The sequence below is a fragment of the Hemiscyllium ocellatum genome, chromosome 4, assembly GCF_020745735.1.
Source record: "Hemiscyllium ocellatum isolate sHemOce1 chromosome 4, sHemOce1.pat.X.cur, whole genome shotgun sequence".
Taxonomy (NCBI): Eukaryota; Metazoa; Chordata; class Chondrichthyes; order Orectolobiformes; family Hemiscylliidae; genus Hemiscyllium; species Hemiscyllium ocellatum.
The window spans coordinates 7,526,144-7,545,906 of NC_083404.1; the positions used below are offsets into that span (position 1 = coordinate 7,526,144).

At 38.9% G+C, this 19,763-nt stretch overlaps 1 protein-coding gene across 2 annotated transcripts in view; it reads right to left on the reverse strand.

Moving 5' to 3' along the window:
• The window catches only part of arfgef1 (ADP-ribosylation factor guanine nucleotide-exchange factor 1 (brefeldin A-inhibited)), a 192,458-nt gene that overhangs the window by 146,068 nt on the left and 26,627 nt on the right, over positions 1–19,763 (reverse strand). For both annotated transcript variants that reach the window (XM_060822700.1, XM_060822691.1), the window contains exon 2: positions 8,002–8,032. In XM_060822700.1, coding sequence (XP_060678683.1) covers positions 8,002–8,032 — 31 coding nt within the window. The remainder of the gene's footprint in view (positions 1–8,001; positions 8,033–19,763) is intronic.

Sequence of the window (19,763 nt, forward strand, 5' to 3'; positions counted from 1 at the left end):
TTGCAATGACAAAATAAATTCTATAGGTTTTTCAAGTAATAAACTGCAAAAATTATAGCACCTTTACCTTGATTCCCATATATATGTCCCAATTTTTATTCTACTTTCTGTAAATCCATTTTAAAAATGACAAATTCTGCTGGCTACTTCTTGCCTTGCTGTTTGTGAGAATTCCTCAAAAGATTGTGCGCTGCTTGCTTGATAAAACACTGTTACCTCATGCTAGAGATGCTTAAGTCAATAGTAACTGCTACTAGTTAGCCACCAACCATCAGAATCAGGCCAACATCTTGAAAAAAGAATTTAGATAAATATATGATGGAAAAGATCAGTTCCAGCATAGGTCAGATGGGCAAATTGATCTCTTTTGTGTTTGATCATTATATGATGAACAGATTACAAAAAAGTTTGATGCACATGCTATTAACTTCAGCCATCTAACATTTCAAGTCAGAGAATTTGAGTAAGTCACTTTTGCTGTGTAGATTTCAGCAATTTATTTTAGTGTGCTGCACTACTACTTAAAGTGCAAAAGCAGCAAGCTGATGAGATATCTTTGATGCAACTAGTTAAATGAGCACAGCCAGCAACTCCCTGATCATATTTCATTGACAGCAGTGACTCATCAAACTCTGTATGACACAGAGGAGTTGTATTTCATCCATATATTTCTTAAACAAAGACATCACTTTCTCTTAACTGTTGTCTACTCAACATATTCTCAGTAGAAAGAGCAGATGGCAAGACTACTTTGAGGTTGTTCTCGATATTAGTTCATTTTTACTGTTTTTTTTATCATTCAAGTTTCAATTCCTAAAAAGTAGTGACTTGCTCTTTTTAATTTCCAAAGTTCAGTGACAGATTCCAAAGTAAAATCATATATATATAAATGTGCTGTCAGGCTGAGCAAAACAAATGAACTGTGTACATGCTAATGGATGACTTGAGGACAATGAGATCTAACATTGAAAAAGCTTTTGAAAAAGTGACCTAAAAAGGTCTTTCCCCATTTCAAAGAGGAAATCTTAAAATTTTCATTATATATTCCTTTTGACTGTCCCCAGCTTGCAAAATGGATTCTGTTCTGGAGACTGTTTGCAAATTAATTTGTACATACTACAAAACACAACACAGGACAATCTAAAGCAGCTGCTCATGAGCACAGGAAATATTCATAAGATCTCTAAAATTACACCCCTGTATGGAATTGTGTTCTTAAATAGGAGTGTTCGTATGTCAAACTGTAAATTGAGTATCCGTATGTATTGAACTGCATTTATTTATTGCTTTTAATATAGGAAAGCATCCATCTCTTTATAAACATTAGTCAAAAGGAAAGACAATGCAAACTAAAGCATGGTCAGGAAGGCTTTAAGAATCATCTTATGAGCAGAGAGATATTCATGTGCAATTTCACAGCACGGGAAATTTCAGATGCCTAGGTCGCCAAACTGAACAAATACAATTGGAGTTGCTGTTCATGAAATGCACTGGAGACAGGTTCCTGATGAAACAATAAATAAGGTAACCTGTTCAGGGAAAGGCACTGGCATGGACAGAGATTCGGTTTACTGGCAGAATGCAGAGATTAGGGATAAAGGTGCATTTTTCAGAACGGACAGCCAATGACTAATGGAGTTCTGCAGGAGTCAATGCTTGGACCACTACTATTCACATTATACCTTAACGATCTGGACAAAAGAACTGAAGGTATTGTTGCTTAGTTTGTAGATTACACAGAGATAGGGGCAGCTAGTGTTGAGGAAACTGGGAGGTTGCAGAAGGACTTGGGACAGGCTAGGAGCATGGGAAAAGAAGCGGCAGATGGAATATAATGTGGCAAAGTGAGAGATTATGCACTTTAGTAGGAAGAATAGAGGCATATACTATTTTTAAATAACTTTGGAAATCTGAAGCATAAAGAAACTTGGAAGTCTTACTTCAGGATTTTAAGATTAACGTGCAGGTTCAGTTGGCAGTTAGGAAGGCAAATGCAATGTTAGCATTCACTTCAAACGGGCTAGAATATATCAGCAGAGATATATAGCTGTGGGTGTATAAGGCTCTGGTCAGATTGCATCCGGAATATTGAGAGCAGTTTGGGGCCCATATCTAAGAAAGGATGTGCAGGTATCGGGTAGGCTGGGGGGTGGGGGAAGAGGAGCCTGGGGAGGTTTATTAGAATGAACCTGGGGATGAAGGGAATGTCATAGGAACGTTTCAGGACTCTGGGTCTGTATTCAAAGGAGTTTAGAAAGACTGGGGGCTGATCTGATTGAAACTTACAGAATACTGAGAGGCCTGAATAGAGGGGACATGGAGATGATGTTTACACTTGTAGGAGAGACTAGGACCCAAGGCCACAACCTCAGTGAAGGGACAACGCTGTAGAACTGAGACAAGGAGGCATTTATTCAGATTGGTGAATCTGTGGGACTCTCTGTCGCAGGGGGCTGTGCAGACCAAGTCATTTTGTGTATTTAAGTCATGTATAGATGGATTCTTGATTGGTAAAGGGGTCAAGGCTTAAAGAGAGAGGACAGGAGAATGATTTGGGCAACATATCAGCTGTGATCAAATGATAGAGCAGAGTCAATTGGTCAAATGGCCTAATTCTGCTCCTATATTCTATGTTCTTACAACATCATGAAATCAAAATGGGAAGCAATCTTGCATTTAGTCTTAGTGCTAATAGTATAAGTGTTAATTAGTAATTTAATATTAAGAGGTTCTCTGGAGAATAGCAATCATAATCTAATAACTTTCACCTTGAGTTGAAGGGTGAGATGCACAACTAGAGTACTTACTTATTAAACTTCAGAAAATGATTTATATAATTATGGCAGAAATATTATGGATCAGGCCCAACCCCCTCAAAACATTTCAAGAAAGTGACCCAGTTGTTTTAAGCAGGTATAATGTGGATATTCCAAGAGTAATGCAGCTGGCCATCCACTTACTTTTAAACAAACTGCATGTATTTACAAAATTACTAAATGAAACACAAATAAAACAGAACAGAATAGAGAATAACAACCTATCCAAAAAGCAACATATTATCCCAACTTAATGATGCTTTTCCAAATACTTGTAACAATCCCCATAAATAGCCCTTGGCACAAAAGGTAAAATCAAACAAAGGGTCTTACAGAAGAGATCTCAGAGAGAGAGAGGGAGAGAGAGAGAGTACCAGCCTGGACCTGCTTCTTTGGGTCCAGCAGCTTTAAATCACTAATGTTTGCTAAACAAACCAAACTAGAGAAAACCTTAGTTGGGAGAATTGGCCACTCCCCTTTTATTGCACAAGTGCTTTTTTCAAAGTACCTTTTGTCTGAGGCAATATTGGCCCTAAAATCCTTCAACTAAGACTTTTTGAAGTCTGTCTTTTATGACTTCTCTGAAAAAGAACCCAAGGACAATAGAACCTTGTTAAAGGAGCAACATCTCACAACCATGGTAGATTTTTAAGACTACGGTTTTTTATCAGGAAGGAATTAAATTAGATTTTGTTTGATTTTGATCAATTATAAAACAGGTTTTTTAGGGCAGAAAGCCCCAGATTAAAAGTAAGGCCAGTGGACTATTGCAATGTTATGGCTTAGGCTGATATATTCTTAGTTAACAAATGTGAAAGTGCTTTTCAACTGAACACAGTTGTATCTTTGAGTAAAAGACATGTTTTAACTGGTTTAGGGTTGTAACAAATTATTTAACAGGTCGATGTATTTAGCTTTATATGGTTAATTTGAGCTTTGTTACAGTTATCAACAGTTATTTCAGAGTCACACATGATTCTGTTAACTAAAACATAGTTAGATTTTGAAAGGCATTTAGATGCATCAGTTGACACATTTGGGAGGACAGGTAAACGCTAAGAGGTGACACTACATAAATCTAGGCCGATACCATAAACAGCCTAAATAAAAACCAAACAAACTGCAAACAGGAACTGTAAATGAAAAAAACAAAAGCAGAAATTGCTGGAAAAGCTCAGCAGGTCTGACAGCATCTGTGGACAGAAATCAAAATTAACATTTCGGGTCAACTGACCCTTTGTTAGAACTCCATAAATGGCCTTTTGGTGCCATATTATCTTGGTAAAGATCTATGATATTGGTGAGCTCAGAGGTACTAGCTATATTGAAATGGATGATTCCACAAAGTAATTGGCATGTCAATGAGTAAGTCAGAAGACAGCAGGAAGTGATATCAGTAAGATGACCTGTACTGCTAAAGAAATAAATCAGGAACTGGGCAGAGATTACCACCTAGCCAATCCGAGATCTATCTTGAATTGCTTATGCACTGAGAAGCACGTGGGGGTAGAGGCTGGCAAGACTTAAAAAGTCATACGGGTCATTCTTCTATAACACGGTAGTTGCTTTCCAGCGAAACCTTGATTAATACAAAATTGCTTCATAGAAATAATAGGGCTTATAGATGAAGTGGGGTTAGGGGCAGACCAGCATAGAAAATCACTCACGATCGCTCAAAGATCTAACACAAAATAAGGCACAGCTTGAATGAAAGTTGAAACGATATTTATTAACTAAACGGAAGTAAGTTTAACACAGTACATTTCAAAAAATCTATAAAGGCTGCCCTCTGTATAACACCTCTCTCAGAAAGCTGCTCTGTTGGCAGCTGACATTGGCATAAGTGCAGACTGGCATGAAGACCAGCACTGATGCTGCGCATGTGCAGAACCGTGTGGAGACTTCGACGTGGACATTGGCACATGCACAAAACGGCGCGAAGAACAGCAGACAGACAGACATCGGCACATGCACAGAACAGCACGAAGATTTCAGGAGTGGACACTGGTACATGCACAGAACAGCTTGGAGATTTTGGCGCAGACATCGGTGCATGCACAGAATGAAGCACATGAACCACTCCCCGATTGCAAACTAATTGGGCTATTGCCAACGGAGGTAAGTGTTCTCGAAAATACCATTCCCTAATTCTTTAGCGACACTATGGCCAAATTGTGCTGCCGAAACGCACATTATCCCAGAATCACCTGTACCTAATGGTACGATGCCCAAGAAAAGAAGATTGAAAGCAGTGGAAGAAATTCAGTCAACACAACAGAACAAGAGCACCACATCCAGTCAACCAGTGTATGAACTGGCATCCTGAAGTGGACTGACTCAAGGACTCTTTTGTTATCATTTACTTATTTTTTAATTCTGGGAAACCCATGAAAACAAAGTATCAAACATTACAGAAGGGATTCGTCAGCCCATCGAATATGGGCTGACATAAACTACTCTAAATCTACACCAGCCCCATCTAGCACTTGGCCCATTGCCTTGAATGTTATGACATTTCAAGTGCTCATCCAAGCCCTTTTTAAAGGTTGTGACGTTTCTTGCCTCAACTATCCCATAGACATATTGATATTTGGAATGAATCTTGTACTAATCTGGACCAAGAAACATTTAAATTGGTTCTCAAACTCTGTTCATAATGAAAATTAACATAGACTTTACAATTGAAGTGAATTACAAAATCTTACTAATTTGGAAATTAGATTAAAAGGCAGGTTCATAGATAAATAATGATGAACATTTCTTTCAAAAATCATAATCCTCTATCATTAAAGAATGGTGTTGTTGTACTGTAACTAGATCCAATCTTGCAGCCCGGGCTCATGTTCTGGGTAGATGAGTTCGAACTCCTCCACTGCAGATGGTGAAATTTAAATTGGAAAAAAAATCTGGACTGTAATAAAGTCAGTCTGAAGGTAATTATGTAACAATTGTTGATTGTTATAAAAACCTATCTGGTTCTCGAACATCCCTTCGGGAAGGAAATCTGCCATGCTTATCTGATCTAGCCTACATATGACTCCGGACCTGCTGCATTATGGTTGACTCTGAACTTCCCTTATACATCTCATTCAAAATGGAAACTCATTGGGAAAAAATATTCAATCACAGCTAACCCGAATGTGGTTAAGGACAATGTAAAAGATAAGGTTTTGGTTATTGGCAAGAAGCATTTTGTGATGAATTGCACACTTTGCAAATATTTCTGTTTCATGAGATAGCTCATGAAATCCAGACTAAAACCATTGAGAATGCTAGATGGGATGCAATTAGAATTCCTGGCCATGTAGTTATTAGGCATCTGAGAAATTCATATTCTAGCTGAAATGGTCATGGGGATGATCACTTATAAAACAGATACCGGAGTTTCAAGTTACAGCTGCCTTCAGCGGTTTGCACAAAGAATTTGCGAGGAAAGGCAGACAAAGCTCTCCACCAAGTGTTAAACAAAGAGCTGCAGGCACTGAAGATTTGAAACAACAAAATTGCTGGAGAAAATCAGCAGGTCTGGCAGCATCTGTGGAGTGAAAGCAAAGTTGATGTTTTGAGTCCATTGACCCCTCTGACAAAGAGTCACTGGACTAGAAACATTAACTTTGCATTCGCTCCTCAGATGCTGCCAGACCTGCTGAGTCTTTTTACCAAGAAATCAGTTTTCTGTTCCGCACCAAGGTGCGAACAGATCTCGAGAAACTCTTGGGGAAACAATACATGATTGAGGCAAAAAAGCTTGAATCTTAAAAACAGTGCAAATTGCTCAGAAATACAAAAGAGCTGAGTGTTTATATCAGAGATAACCAGATCATGCATCAGATGTTGTTGGTTAATCAGTTAAAAAACTCTCAAAACCCATGCCATCCGGACTAACATGACCAAAGTGAAAGAAGATTCATAGACATGCACTTCGTCAGTGTTAACCATATTTAGGGATTTCAAACAGAATACACCTGTCAGCGAAAGCAAACTGTTGAATGTCAGAAGTGACAAATGATAGAGACTAAGTAAATATTTTATGCTTGCCTTCACAGAGGAACACACAAAGCACAGAGCACAACTAAGCATATCAAGGATCTAAAAAGATGAAGGATATAAAAAGCTAATTGATTTTTAAAAATTAAGTGCTGACAAAATCCAAATCCTGATAGCCTACAGAGTTTTGAAAAAGGTGGCTGCAAAGACAGTGGATGCTTGGTGATGATGTTCCAAACTTAGCAGATTCAGGAAAGACTACATTAGGTTAGAAGGTAGTAGATCCAACTATTCAAGAAATGAGGGAGAGAGAGAATAATGGAAATTTCAGACCAGTTTGACTGACAACATTCATCAAAACAAAAGCTGAAATTCATGATTAAGAAAACTGTGACAATATAATTGGGCACATTTAACATGATTTTAAGAATTCTCTTAGGGATGTAACAGCAAAGTGAAGAGAAACCAGTGGAAGGAATATATTTGGATTTCCAAAGACATTTGAAAAGCTCCCACAAGAAAGGCTGTTGTATGAAATTAGGACTCATGGAGCTGGAACTAATACATTAATCCATCTATTATTGTTATTAAAGGCAGAAAAGCAAGTTTGAATAAATAAAACAAAAGCAGAAAATGCTGTAAATAATCAGTAGGTCTGGCAGCAACTATCGAGAAAAAAAAAGAGCTAACGATCCAAGTTTTGACTCTTAATCAAAACTGGGAGAAGTTACAACACTATTAATACAGAGGAAATAAATTTGGAAGAAACAACTGAGATTACAGTTTGCAATTGTTCAACTTAATGTTGAATCCAGAAGTCAGTAATGAGCTTTTGAGACATCTGCCCAAAGACCAATTTGTTCATTTCATGTACCACCGCTTACATAATCTCTGTTCTTTCTGGAGATTCTAAAAAAAGGACATTTTTCAACAATTATTCAAGATGGTCCCTTTGAAAACTGGAAAAAATGCAAATTACGATTTATCCAATCGTAAAGGAGAAAATCTCAAATGTGAGAGTATTTTTTAATGGTTGCATTTATTTTGTACTTTGAAACTTTAATGTTACAGGCACGTAGGAGCCTTAGATCTTATATAATGGGAAATACCTTGCTTTGGAACTCTACTTTTAGATGCAATAAAAGAGTCTACAACAAATATCACAAATACTAAAAACTTTAAAGAAACAATAACTTACCTTTGTTTCTCAGTTTCTGATTTTATCTCCTCTGTTAAAAGAAAACAAAAACAAATTCAATAAATATCAATATTTTATATGACATTAACCTCATTGCAAAGGATGACAAATACTTAAATCAATCCAAAATAAATCAACCATTCAGGTCAATGACTTTTCATCAGAACTGTTGAAAAAGATTAAATGGGTTTTAGGCAAGGGGTATAAGGGACAAGTACAAGAATAAATGGGACAAGAACAAAAGCAAGGGCCGTGATAGGCTGGAGGGACCTGCTATCACAAAGGAGAAATAATGCGTTCCTGTAGAGTCAACTTTATTGAAAATTCCAAGAAAAAAAAACACCGCAGACAAAGAAACAGTGCAATATGATAGGAAAAGAGAGTTACGTCTTTGGTAAAAATGCCTGCACAATATTTCCAAAATGTAAAAACTGAAGAAAAAAAAGATAGAAGGAAGGACAACAGTCAAGAGAAAAACATGCCTATGACCAGTAAAATGCATAAATGTTTAAATTCGAATCATCCATAAATGCATTAGAGACCTCTCAAATTCAGCTTTCTGTATTTCTGCCATTATTGTAAGACATTGCAGCTAAAATCTTCAGTTCTATTACAGTGATTTTCAAATTTCACTAAAAGGTCTGTGCTCTCATGGCCAATTGTCCATTTTTCAGATACTGTCAGCTCACTCAAGACTCTGCATATAAATTGCAGCTCCAAGCATTTCTCACCCATCACTCCTGTCTACTGCCAGCAGACATGCAAACCTCTTGAACTAACTAAACGTTGCCCCTCACCTCTTGTTTGTCACCATCATCCCACTGCTGACAATAAAAATTATAGTCACTTAAGTCGCCTATTTTGAAATCCCCTCCCTCAAATATTTTGACCTCTCCTCTTTCACGATATTTCAAAAAACCATGATTTGGAGATGCCGGTGTTGGACTGTGGTGTACAAAATTAAAAATCACACAACACCAGGTCATAGTCCAACAGGGTTAATTGGAAGCACACTAGCTTTCGGAGCACTACTCCTTCATCAGGTGGTTGTGGAGGACAGAATTGTAAGGCATAGAATTTATAGCAAATGTTTACAGAGTGATGTAACGGAAATTATACATTGAAAAATACCTTGGTTGTCTGTTGAATCTTTCATTTGTTTGAATACCATGATCGTTTCACTTCTTTCATGTGTAAATCACAAAACTTTTTTTAAAAGTTGCATTCTCAGGTTAACTGTATCAATTGGTGTTAGCTAGACAATACGTTGAAGGTGTTAGCCCTGAGTTCTCTGTCTGTGCCATGATGTTTAGATTGATTCTAATTTAAAAAGTGAGATAACAGAGTTTTACATGAATTCATGCAGTTTTTGAGCAAAGTACAATGTAACTCTGCAAGTACAAATTCATCTCACAAACGTGTGTGTGTATACATGCATGTGTGTCGTGTGTGTGTATACATGCATGTGTGTCTGGGGTAGGGGAGTTGAGAGTGTCTGTGAGAAAGTGTATATGTGTGCATGAGAGTGTAGAGTGGTCTAAGTCTCTGAGAGATGGCATGTGTGAGTGTGTGTCTGTAAGGGTGTGTGCATGTGTCTGTGAATGTGTGTGTCACTGTGAATGTATGTGTGCGCGCGTGTCCGTGTGTGCGCGTGTGCATGTATGTATAGTGCAATGGTGGTCACCTGTAGTGCAACATGAATCCAAGGCCCTGGTTGAGGGTCTCCCTATGGGTATGGAACTTAGCTATCAGCCTCTGCTCAGCCGTTTTTCGCTGCTGCCTGTCCTGAAGTCCGCCCTTGGAGGATGGTCACCTGAAGGTCTGAGGTTGAATGTCCTGGACCGCTGAACTGTTCCCCAATTCCACAAGCTATAAATTCTGTGCCTTACAATTGTGTCCTCCACAACCACCTGATGAAGGAGCGGCACTCTGAAAGCTAGTGCTTCCAATTAAACCTGTTGGACTATAACCTGGTGTTGTGTGATTTTTAATTTCATGAGATTGCAACACATTCAACATGTTTTTGACTCTATCGCCTGATAACTTAACTTCTGGCCTAGAGTCCAATATTTTCAATTTGCTGGAGATGCTTTGGTATTTTTTTCTTTGCAAACGTTAAGAAATACATGTTGCTATAAATGTCTCTTAAGAATTTGCATGAATTATTGTAATGAAAGTCTGTTCATTATGTTGATTCTTGTTTGTGAAGCCAAATTTCTCAGTAAACATCATAAAGTTACCTTTAACTGTGAAAGAAGCAGGTTCAAATCAACATAACACAATGCTTTCAGAATTGGTTTTGGCTTGCCATTGTCAGTTACTATGTACTAGAAGCAAAAGGAGGGATTCAAACATTTAAGTGTGGGCTTATTGCAATGAAGGTTCATGACGTGTTATCATTGTTTGTAGACTTGAGTTGAAAATCAGCTGGAACCATTTGACATTTGATTTATATTTCTATACTGGCGATCCCCGATTTATGAACTTCTGGCTAATGAACACTCGTAGTTGTGAAGGAGATACCATTAAGACACATATCGATATTAAATTTAAACATCTGTCATGTCAATGTTTCTTCATGCTTATAAACAACTATTTGATAGTGTCCTGCATTGTGTTCCAACGTACATACAAATCGACTTGTAAACATAGTTAAGAACGAAACCCGTTTGCAATCTGCATCATGTGTTAGGAAGGGGACAAACCATTTCAGTTAATTTTCTGAGATCTGAAAGTCGTAACTGGTTACCTGAAATTTGCTCATCTGTATTTGAGAGAGAAAAAAAACAAAAGTTGTAGCTTAGTGCTTTGGAAATCAAGGGTAGAAAAGAGGAAAAAAAATGGTGCTGTTACGTGGCATTCAAGTACCCGATCATGTACAGTGACAGAGATAGAAACAGAAACAAGTTCTTTCAGGAAGACAGCTCCATTCACAAGGTCAATGCTCTATCAGAGAAGAGGCCTATAATTGTAGTAGTACAGTTTAATAGACTCCAAAACAGTCTGAGCAGAAAAGAAGCTGAGTGAGTTAATGTCACAGTGAGAAAAAAAACTCAATAAACAGAACTGTGTGGAAAAGGAGTCTAAGGAGCCCATATTAAAGTAGTAACTAAGCAGTGTTAACAACCTGTTTAAGTTCCACAGGAGATAGCATCAAGTGAATGCAGGATGCTGAATAAGAAATTTGTATTTGTGTCCACTGAACAAGGAACTTGCAAGTAGAAACTGGATGACTCTTCATTGAAGCAGCTTTAATATAAATATCAGAATAAAAGATTCTCCAAATTCAATCAGTTCTTGCATTATGTAAAACAGTTCATTCTGTTTTGTCTTTTTTAAGGTAATAAATAATGAACTTTTGTTAAAAAGTAGTTTATTGATAGGTTCATACTGAATATTTTCAGTAACTGATCACAACAGGAAACAAATTGCAAAAATAAAATTTACGGTTTTGGCCAATATGATTCTCAACAAAGATCATAACATTATTCTTATTTATTGCTGAGTTTATGGTAGTCTGTAGGGTATAGACTCCTTCGTGCCGAAGAGGATTTTACTGTGGTCCAAGCATCAAGATTTCCTGTGCAAGGCTCCTGGTTGTCCTGAACAAATTTAGCAAGGACCAACTTGCCATTTGATAAATGGGAATTGTCAGAAGGAACTGGTGGGCGGACTTATTTCCCATCTAACATCCAAAGGATATCTGCTTGTAGATCTTGAAAAGTTGCTCAAAACAAACAGGCACCAAGCTGGAAGATAACAGTAGATCGATCCAAGAAGTCACCATAGAATAGCAATTGAGTTTCAACTATCTTGTGGGTTTCTATCAATTGGCAGAAATGTAAGGGAATGATGTTTGCAAGGACAGAAATCCAGGAGATGGGAGGGTTTTGAGCTGCATAACAGATATAAAATTACCTCAGCAAAGTATATGATGTTCATGAGAATGCAAAGTTTTGCTTTGAAGTAAACAGAGTTCTTCCAATTCCTGAGATATTAAGAAACTCAACACTTGAGGCAACAGTTATCCACCAAGGAAGCAGTGTTTTTTTTATATTACAGTTAGTCGTCTTACTATTCTAGATGGTCTTAATCTGGAATTATATTGTACAGATTTGTTATTTCAATTCAGACGTATTTGATGAAGTGAAAGATGCAAATGTTTTTCTGAAACCTAAAGGTCAGGATGATGGTGCCATGGAAGGAGATGCTGTTATTGTGTCACCAGTCTTACCAGACCATAGGGGCTGCTCTCTCATTACAGAGAGAAGCAACTGGTGTGATTTAACCTGAGGTCAGGGTTGGGTGAGGGAAGAGGGTGAGAAGCAAAGTCCTTCATGGCAATCTCACACCGCTGACGGGAATTCAGCCTACGCTGTTGGTGTGACATTGCTTTGTAAACCAACAATCCAACCAACTGATCTAAACTGGTTATGCTCCAACAAAACAAGTATTAAATAAGAAACATGAATGTTCATAGTTGGAATTGGAATTCACACTTAGGACCGAGATGAAACTTCTTCACAAAATGTTTGAATCTTTAAACCTGCTTATTCCAGAAGCTTGTGGATGCATCATCATGGAACCTATTTAAAGCTGAAACAAACAGATTAACATTCAATATGTCTAGTATGTAGGAATTCAGAGACACTTGGATGTTTTAAAACACTTGAACGATGTCTTCACCATCATTCACTCAAACAGCACTTCCAGATTTCCTTGGCTAAGAGGCAACACACTTGACAGAAGAACTTGATCTCTCTTTATATGGTAAAGATTTAATTCTTAAATTAAAAAGTATGAAGAAATGCAATTGATGGTGTCCCACCAATTACTTGAGAACGGCAGTCCTAAACAACAAACACAGTTGTCATCAGTTTCAAAGTTATTTGTATTGTCGTGCTCACAATACTAATGTAATGCAAAACAACATATTTGTCTATATTTACGATAAACTGTTAACCATCCTCCGAGCTACGATTGCTCAGGGTTCTCTGGCCTTCGGTCCTGTTTCTGTCTCCTTGAAACTCGCTGTTCTCATCCCTCTGAGATGCTGCCTAACCTGCTGTGCTTTGACCAGCAACACATTTGCAGCTGTGATCTCCAGCATCTGCAGACCTCATTTTTTACTCATCCCTCTCTTTATAAAGAAACCCATAAAATAGTGGAAACTACAGATCCCATTCGTAACTTCCCTTTCTTTTCCAAAATCCTTAAGCATGCTTTCAAATCTGTAGTCCTCTTCCCTGGAACCCTCCAACCCATAGGACAGAAACTGCTTTCATCTAAAGTTACCAACGACATTCTACAAGTCTACGATAAAGGTAAACTCTCCCTCCCTCGTCATTCATGACCACGTCTGCAGCCTTTGACAGTTTAACAAACCATACTCTTCCTGAAGATCGGCGGGTCGGTGTGGACCTGTTGGGCCGAAGGGCCTGTTTCCACACTGTAAGTAATCTAATCTAAAAGCTCATGTTCGAACCGTCGATTCTCCAACTCCTCGGATGCTGTCTGACTGGCTGTGCTTTTCCAGCGCCACATTGTTTGACTCTCACTCCTCCCACGCTTCCCCAACATCTTCCAATTCATGGGACTGTAATCATTTGAATAATAGAATCCCAACAGTGTGTAAGCAGATCATTCGGCCCAACAATTCCATACTAAACCTCCAAAAAGCATCCCATCTTGAACCACTCCTCTATCCTATCCCTGTAACGCTGCATTTCCCATGGCTAATCCAGCTAGCTTGCATATTCCCGAAACCTAGGGAACAATTTTTTACTCTAGTGATGGAGAGGGATAAGTGTGCACTGCAGGGCAAGAGTTATAGCTGGGGGCAGGGAAATTATGATGCGGTGAGGCATGACTTGGGATGCGTGGATTGGAAAAATAGACTTCAAGGGAAGAACACAAATGATATGTGGACATTGTTCAAGGAACAGCTAATGCGTGTCCTTGATAAGTATGTACCAGTCAGGCAGGGAGTAAAGGGTCTTGTGAGGGAGCCGTGGTTTAATAAGGAATTGGAATCCCTTGTGAAAGGGAAGAGGGCGGCCTATGTAAAGATGAGGCGTGAAGGTTCAGTTGGGGCGATTGAGAGTTATAAGGTAGCCAGGAAGGATCTAAAGAGAGAGCTAAGAGCAGCAAGGAGGGGACATGAAAAGTCCTTGGTTGGTAGGATTAGGGAAAACCCAAAGGCTTTCTATAGGTATGTCAGGAATAAAAGGATGACTAGGGTAGGTATCAGTCCAGTCAAGGATAGTAGTGGGAAGTTGTGCGTGGAGGCGGAGGAGATTGGAGAGACACTAAATCAATACTTTTCGTCAGTATTCACTCAGGAACAGGACACTGTTGCTGATGTGAATATTGAGTCACAAGTGATTAGAATGGATGACCTTGAAGTATGTAGGGAAGAGGTCTGGGGAATACTGGAAAGGATGAAAATAGATAAGTCCCCTGGGCCTGATGGCATTTATCCTAGGATCCTCTGGGAAGCTAGGGAGGAGATAGCGGAGCCATTGGCCTTGATTTTTATGTCGTCATTGTCTACGGGAATAGTGCCAGAAGACTGGAGGATAGCGAATGTGGTCCCCTTGTTCAAGAAGGAGAGTAGGGATAGCCCGAGTAACTATAGGCCAGTGAGTCTCACTTCTGTTGTGGGCAAAGTCTTAGAGAGAATTGTAAGGGATAGGATTTATGAACATCTGGATAGGAATAATGTGATCAAGGATAGTCAGCATGGTTTTGAGAAGGGCAGGTCGTGCCTCACAAACCTTATTGAGTTCTTTGAGAAGGTGACCAAGGAAGTGGACGAGGGTAAAGTAGTAGATGTGGTGCATATGGATTTTAGCAAGGTGTTCGATAAGGTACCCCATGGTAGGCTAATGCAAAAACTACGGAGGTATGGCATTGAGGGTGCATTAGAGGTTTGGATTAGGAATTGGCTGGCTGGAAGGAGACAGAGGGTAGTAGTTGATGGTATAGGTTCATCTTGGAGTGCAGTTACTAGCGGTGTTCCACAAGGATCTCTTTTGGGACCATTGCTATTTGTCATTTTTATAAATGACCTAGAGGAGGGGCTTGAAAGCTGGGTGAGCAAGTTTGCGGATGACACGAAAGTCGGTGGAGTTGTGGACAGCGAAGAAGGATGTGGCAGGTTACAACGGGATATAGATAAGTTGCAGAGCTGGGCAGAAAGGTGGCAAATGGAGTTCAATGTAGCTAAGTGTGAAGTCATTCACTTTGGTAGGAGTAACAAGAAGATGGATTACTGGGCTAATGGTAGGCTACTTGGTAGTGTGGATGAGCAGAGGGATCTTGGTGTCCATGTACACAGATCTCTGAAAGTTGCCACCCAGATAAATAGTGCTCTGAAGAAGGCATATGGTGTACTGGGCTTTATTGGTAGAGGAATTGAGTTCCGGAGTCCTGAGGTCATGTTGCAGTTGTATAAGACTCTGGTGCGGCCTCATCTGGAGTATTGTGTGCAGTTTTGGTCGCCATACTATAGGAAGGACATGGAGGCATTGGAACGAGTGCAGAGGAGGTTTACCAGGATGTTGCCTGGCATGGTAGGAAGATCGTATGAGGAAAGGCTGAGGCACTTGGGGCTGTTCTCATTGGAGAAAAGAAGGTTTAGGGGAAATTTGATAGAGGTGTACAAGATGATTAGGGGTTTAGATAGGGTTGACAGTGAGAACCTTTTTTGGCTAATGGAGTCAGCTGTTACTAGGGGACACAGCTTTAAATTAAGGGGTGGTAGGTATAGGACAGATGTTAGGGGTAGATTCTTTATTCAGCGGGTTGAGTGTTCATGGAATGCCCTGCCAGTAGCAGTGGTGGACTCTCCCTCTTTATGGTCATTTAAGCAGGCATTGGATAAGCATATGGAGGTTATTGGGCTAGTGTAGGTTAGGTAGGCTTTGGTCGGCGCCACATCGAGGGCCGAAGGGCCTGTACTGCGCTGTATTTTTCTATGTTCTATGTAATTCAGCATGACCAATCCATCTGGTCTACACACCTTTGGACTGGGGGAGGAATTTGGAGCACACAGAGGAAACCCATGCAGACACGGGGAGAATGTGCAAACTCCACACTGACAGTCACCCGAGAGTGGAATCTAACTTGGGTCCCTGGCACTGAGGCAGCAGTGCTAACCACTGGGCCACCGTGCCACCATTTGGTTCCATACTTTTCACCAGCTCCATGCATCGCCATTCCCTTAAAATTTTCACTGCTCCCAAGTTACTAGATGCTACATTGACACTAATTGTAATAATGGAAAGACCCAAGGAATGAGATAGAATAATTGATCCCTGCAGGAAGACTGAAGAAACTAGCCATACGGTGGTGTTAGTTAGCCAGCATGTTTCTGCCTCCAGGAAATTTCAGAATTTGATGGTTGGATGGTGACCCAAGTAAGACCTTTAAAAGGGCCAAACGAAACCTGAGTTTTCCAACTGGCAATCAGACTTCCCATAGCAGCCAGAACATGATGGAGTCAGTCTCTTGGCAGCAGAAGTGGAGGGGGAGTTGGCAGTGCTCCAGCCCCAAGGGGATACGTCTCTGTTAACCCATCAAGCTGCCAAGCCACAACTATGGCCACTAGCCATCTCATGAAAGGATTGCCACTCCATGAAAATGGTCCAGATACTCTGGGCTTTTTAAAAGATTAAAAATTCTTATTCATAAATTTAATCACAAGGCACTCTCTTATTTTACACATTTCATGAGCAAATACCATCTCATTCAATCAGGTGGTCATGTAGCTTATGGATCCTCCAATCTTGGGAGCTCAACCAGCATCCAGTAATACCCCACTTACTCCTGAAAGGATTTCCCCAGCAATTTGTCGTGTGATTTCTGAGATTAACCACACCTGCAAGGTTTGAGAATTTGCTGTCAGATTAACCCTGCAATGCTGGCAAGGAATGCTAGCCTCACCATTATTACATACCATAACATCTGAATCAAGTCAATGCAAACCACTGATGCTGTAATTCAAGACAGAAATGGGAATTATATCCCTGCAGTCACAGCTGTCCTTTCCAGTGTACATCTATACTATACTTGAAATAAATACAGAAAAGAAAACACCACCAAAATGGCAAATAAAAAATAAAATCTCAAAAGCAGAGCATATGAAGCACAAAAAGAAAGCTACATGCATAGTGACCGTAAACCATTAATGCTTGTACAGCACACATTCCAGTGGTTCAATTGTCTGCTAGCCCACTCAACGGAAAGGATGTTAGTTCATTATTTATGAATTTAGCTCATCCATGGTAACAATGTCATTGAATACCAATACAGAGAAAAGTCACCTGCAATAACTTAGTTTAATAATTAAAATTAATTGCCAAGTGGTTTCAAGTAGGTAGCCAGCCACCATTTTTATAGTATTAATTCAGAGTGCTATCCTTCATCTATTATCTCCAGAAGACAAACTTAAGATAACCAGCATGTTAGCCGGGCAAATGATTGAATACGCCCACTCATGTAGATCTTTTGCAAACTCATCAACTTTCTACTGAAGGCTCCATGATAGCTTTCCAACACAATAGTAATGTTAAAGAATTAACAAACTTGACAGAGTTATATTTAGATTTTATTAGTTTTCACTATTCTGCAATTATTGCAGATACTCATAAAAGGCAAGTTTCTAATACTTTATCTTTTGGGTAAAAGGCAGAGGTCTAAAGTTCAAACTCTTGATTTGTGCCTTGTAGATGGTAGGTAGGCTTTGTGGAGTCAGGAGGTGAGCTCCTTTCTGCAGGATTCTGAGTTTCTGACCAGCTCTCTGTGCTGAAGTATTTATAGGGCTAGTCCAGTTCAGTTTCTCATCAATAGTAATACGTAGGTTGCGGATAGTATGACACTCAAGCTTATCCTTCAGAGAATACTGTTGCTGAAAATGCCTCATGACTTTAGATTAAATACAGGTGAGGACCAAAGACAAATTTCAATTCAAACAGAATACCACTACAGGAGTAAACAATATGTGCTACAAGTGCAAGATAACAACGGCAAATTTAAAACCAACTTGAGCCAAGAAATGAGTAGACTACGTTGCAAGAACTAATAGAATGAACCCGTGCAGAAATGTGTAAAACAAAAGCCTTCTCCAATTCATGCGGAAACAGCAAAACAGCGTTACCTAATGCAGGTAGTTCTGCTATAACGCATGTTTTGTTAACACAAATTTGCTATATTACAATTGCCACATTGGGGACATTGTTTCTAAAGCACAGTCACTTAAACCATGTACTGGTTGTAACTTGATTACATTGCTCACACTTTGAAGTAGTTTCTAAAGCATGCGGAGTTGGACAAGAATGCAACCATCCCATTGAAACTACCTGTAGAAAAATCAGAAGTGATAAGCAATTTATATTTGTCATTTAAATGATTGATAATAAACTGCAAAATATATGTCATTATGATCTCCATGGTTCAATTTGGTACTTAAATAGTCTGGCAAGCAGAACAAACTCTCCACAACCGAAATCTTATAGCAATGCAGAACATTAATATCTCAAAAATACCATATTAAATTCAATGCTTTAAACATATTAAAAATATTGAAAAAGTACACAGCTATAAAGACAAGTCTCCTCCGCGCTGAAGTGCATACTATTTTCTACATTTTGAAGCCAGCCCATAATAAAGTATAACTAGTGTGATTGACAATGGGACATGATTTCATTAGTGCAAAATACATGTCCTTTTATAAAATGAAATTGAACTAACTCGACAAAATTTTTATTCGGCGTTAATCAAAATATAAAATCTTAAAAGTCTTTCATTTTATTTTTCTACAAACTAACAGTTGTTGGCAAGGTAATGGCCTAGTAGTACAATTCGCTAGACTATTAATCTAGAAACACAACTAATGCTCTGAAGACCCGGGTTCAAATGACAGATGGTGGAATTTGAATTCAACAAAGAATATGATATTGATGGATTAATGATGACCATTAAACCATTGTCGGTTGTTGGAAAAACCCCTGTTTCGCTAATAGTTTAAAACTGTATTCCTTACCTGGTCTGATCTACATGTGACTCCAGACCAAAGCAATGTAATTGATTCTCAACTGTCCCCTGGACAATAAATGCTGGGCCTGGCCAGCAAGGCCCACATCCTATGAATGATTTTTTAAAAAAAACTGTCTAAATAGCAGATTAAATAGTATTACCCGCTTACTAAACTATTACCTAATTAATGCTGCTGCTGTAATTAGCTAGAAACTGTGAATGTTTAAATATTTTCAAAGTTGGCTGTGGTCACTAACCTACTAATGAAGCATTTATTGATACTTTAACTGGAATTTTAGAAATAGAAGCAGATACCAACTATATTGAAACCTGCTCTCTCACTCAAAACAATTGTGGACGCTCAACAGTGCTAGTGAATGCATGTGCTCTTTGTTCTCAAAAAACTAGTTATAAACACAGACTGAAAATTAACCTTTTCCACCATCCACAACTATTGTAAATATAGTGGTCTATTGTCCATGACTCAGCTGATTAAGAAAAAAATTAAGAAAAGAATGCTCCAATTTTATTTTCCAGACTAATTTGAGTTAATTCCGCTCAACCATAGGGATTACTACAGTGTAAACTTTCAGTACACCATGGAAATTGGGTTGGAGGTCCCCTTCACAAGAATGTCGCTCACTTTGAACGACAGTCTATTTTACAACACATGGAGAGTAGTGGAACTGCAATTACCCAGCAAGATTCCATTTCTGGGTATTCCA